The 3,554-nt window shown below is 39.4% G+C and overlaps 1 protein-coding gene across 1 annotated transcript in view; it reads right to left on the reverse strand.

Moving 5' to 3' along the window:
* The window catches only part of LOC118329848 (vinculin-like), a 24,608-nt gene that overhangs the window by 9,368 nt on the left and 11,686 nt on the right, over positions 1 to 3,554 (reverse strand). Inside the window, exons 7-10 of the mRNA XM_035664174.1 lie at positions 1,735 to 1,828; positions 1,498 to 1,645; positions 1,245 to 1,398; positions 774 to 949 (exon numbers count right to left, since the gene is read on the reverse strand). Coding sequence (XP_035520067.1) covers positions 774 to 949; positions 1,245 to 1,398; positions 1,498 to 1,645; positions 1,735 to 1,828 — 572 coding nt within the window. The remainder of the gene's footprint in view (positions 1 to 773; positions 950 to 1,244; positions 1,399 to 1,497; positions 1,646 to 1,734; positions 1,829 to 3,554) is intronic.

Raw genomic sequence — 3,554 nt, forward strand, 5'->3', positions numbered from 1 at the left:
TTTTTCACAGACATAAAGGTACAAGTTCTAGTTCAGGACAATTATTCTTTAAGGAAATATATGATTAGTTTTATTATTATTTACATCTACAGCCAAAAGAGTAAAATATTATTTACACACTTAGTTTGAAATATTAAATACTTTCTACATGTAGCATTTATTTTGTGACCTTATAAGATCACACAGTGTTTATACATCTAAATGGCCGCATGTTATACAAGTCACAAAAATGTATGATGATCCCTAAAATTTTCTTTTCTACTAGTAAAGTCAAATTTTTCTCCTATTAAAGTCCAGATCCACAGATTTATGGATGTGGATGTCTAGCTCTGTTTTCCTTTTATGGTCAATACAAGCAGTGGAAGTGGAGTACAGAAAATATATTCTGATGATTCACTGCGCTACAGTACCATTTAGTAAATTAACTGTCCTAAACCCAATGCTGCCTCTGAAATGTATTTTCAATGTGAAATTTAGCGGCATGAAACTTGAATTTAGTGGTATTTTCCTTTAAGCTCTACCAAAGTTTTGATCCTCTTCCGCATTAAAAATCCCATGACCCCATCACACCGTATTCAAACAGTTAGAAACCTTATTGTAGGACTGATGCCCAGGGTTGACAGGCAACAACATAGTTTCCAGGCAGGTAAAATGTGCCAGCTATTGGTGGCATGAGGTTGCAGTTTGAGCCTACAAAAAGAGGGTCTAAGAATTACATAAAGTATTCACAAAACATCATTGGTCATGCATGCGTCAGAGGAAGGAAAGCGTACTGTTTGCGCAGCTCCACAAGTCTGGCAGTGAGGCCTGCGATCTCACTGATGGAGCGAAGGATGTCGTCCCTCTCTTTGGGGTCTTCACATAGATCGGCAATACGTTTGGCCTCTGCTAGTAGTGCTCTGATGTTCTCCTCCCCCTCAGGGCCGCCGTTAGGATCAGCCAGCCAGGCCTAATAAAGAATGCACATATATGGATGATGAAATCAGCAACATAAATATGTACAGAAACACCACAAGAGAGCTTCAAGGATGGGTCACTAAACACTGTATGTTTGAAGCATTTAGCTGTTGTCTTATCCACGTTAGCTTTTAGTTACTCACTAAAAATGACAAACCGCTTGCTTTGGAAATCTAATCGAACAAAAGAGACAGAAAGAGGGTACATTTAATGCAGGGGAGGAGGTGTCATTCACTGGGGAGAGGGTTAACATGGATTACTGTGTTGTTGTTGTTGCTTTATCTGACCTGTGCAGCATCCAGCCTTCTGGCAATGGCCTGCTTGGCATTGATTAGAGCCTCCAGTCTGCGAGCAGCACTGTCCACTTTGCCAAATAACAAGTCTAAGCCCTGTGAGCACTGGCCTGCACGCTGCACACACCCTGGGGTCGGGCCCTGGCCTCTGCCATGAAAGAAAAACACACGCAGCTGACACATGATGACAAAAAAACATTAGAAAAACACAGGGAAGAAGACCATTTCTCTCATATAAAAACACTACCTGGCTCGTAGATCTGCGATTTGGTCAGTCATTTGCCCCAGAGCCTTAGTGGTTGCCAGTATATCTTTCCTCTCCTTCCCAGCACACAGCTCACCCACCTTACCAGCTTCATCCAGTATCACACGCAGGGCAACCTCGCCAGGGTCTCCTGGGGAAGAGAACACACCACAGGATCACAGTGTGGAATAACATCTAATAAAAAGCTGATTAAGTGTTTCAGTAGAAAGCACAAGTTACCTGGTTGTCCATGGGGGTCTTTGAGCCAGGTTTTAGCTTGTGCCATCTTTGACTCAATCAAAGCCAGAGATCTCTTCAAAGCCTCCATATCCTGAAGTAAAGAGAAATAAATAAAGAGTTGTCAGTAATGACCTTTGTAGTTTTTAGTAACTAATTCACTGTTCTAACAATAAGAAAATAACTCTGGGTTGCTAGGTTGTAAGCCCACACTAAGGAATAGGGTAGAGTTATTTCATAGTTTTCTTACTGTCAGCAAAGTCCATGTATATACCAAAAGCAATGCATTCTGTCTGTGTCTTCATACTTTCAAACTCTTGCCTGTGTCTTTGAGTCCATTTATTCCAACAAAAGATGTTTCTTTAAAAATTAGCCACAAACACTGGCTGTAAGTTCATTAAAAAATGCTACCCAATTTACCCTAAATCAGCTTCAAACAGGAAGACATAGTGCTTTTGTTGGGGACTACTTTCAGCTGACGGATCAATACACATTTGCTGTGCAGGTCAGTATTTACAGCAGCAGAATGATGCTGATGTTCAGCTTCCATGTTTATGCTATATCAGGCTTAGGCTAGCACAAGCAATACTTATTAGTAGGATCAGTTCAGTGTTTGTTGACAGAAAGACAAATATAAAAATGTATCCCCAGCTTTTCCCTTTAAAGAGAAATTGTAAGTTAATCACGATCAATTTATTGATGATTTACAAACATTTGTAACTGCAAACTTTGTTTCCACTGTGTCTTAGTCTGCATTAGAAACACTGCAGCCAAACTTATCTACTTAATTGTAGGCTTTCAACCTGGCGACCCAAAAGTTACTTTTAACAGTTATTATGATAAAGTAGTAGTAAATTATTTATTTACCCTAAATAAAGTCATTAGTAACAGCACAAGCTTTTACGTTTTACTGTTAAGTGGGAACAGTTTTCAAAAATTATTTATTGCCCGACTAATAACTGGTATGTCAAAAAGATCATTACTGATGATAAAAGGGAAAATGGGACATTTAAGGGAGGATAACGGTCTCACATCTAAAATGCCACAAACCCTTTCATTGCTTTATAACAGGTGGAGAAAAAAAACATTTTTCCAGCTCAAAGGAGAATGAACCGCTTAAGTGGAACCGTTCAATACAGCCCATCTATTATGGATGTGTCTGGACGCCGACCAGCTTATTTCTATAATTCATGACCTGAGAGGAGGACAGTCATTGTGTGCCAGCGGTTACCCCACACACAGACAGCAAGTGCTTATCACAGCTTATACAAAAAGTATGCGGTATGTCCACACACACACACACAAACACAAACAAACAGATCATTGTCTGAGGTAGCTGTGTGCAGAGAAACATGCAGGGTTACAGGTTAGACTAGTGAAACAGATATTAACTTTACCAGTAAATGATCTCATAACAGTCTCTAACTGATGTGCCCAAAACATTTCCAACACGCATATTCTGCCTAAAAACTGCATCTTATTGTGCTACTGACAGCTCTACCGCACATTAAACATTAGCAGCATGAGAAAGGAAAATACCACGACTGAAGATGGGTTGAATTTCTGAAGCAGTTGTTGTAAAAAATAAGTTATTCAGCTTAAAAACTTAAATAACTCATCTGTTTCAAGCCATTTGACTCAAATGGACATCTAGAGACAAACAGATGCACATACAACAATATAGTGATGAAGTATGTGAACATCATCACGTCAGATAACAGTCAGTGGACTAAAACACATGACACACTTACTGTTAAATACCAGCATGACAGATACATACTATGTAAGCATGAGGACATATTTCCTCCTCTCTCTCTCTCTCT

Source organism: Morone saxatilis, unplaced genomic scaffold (assembly GCF_004916995.1).
Source record: "Morone saxatilis isolate NCDOM2014 unplaced genomic scaffold, NCSU_SB_2.0 Contig19, whole genome shotgun sequence".
Classification (NCBI taxonomy): Eukaryota; Metazoa; Chordata; class Actinopteri; family Moronidae; genus Morone; species Morone saxatilis.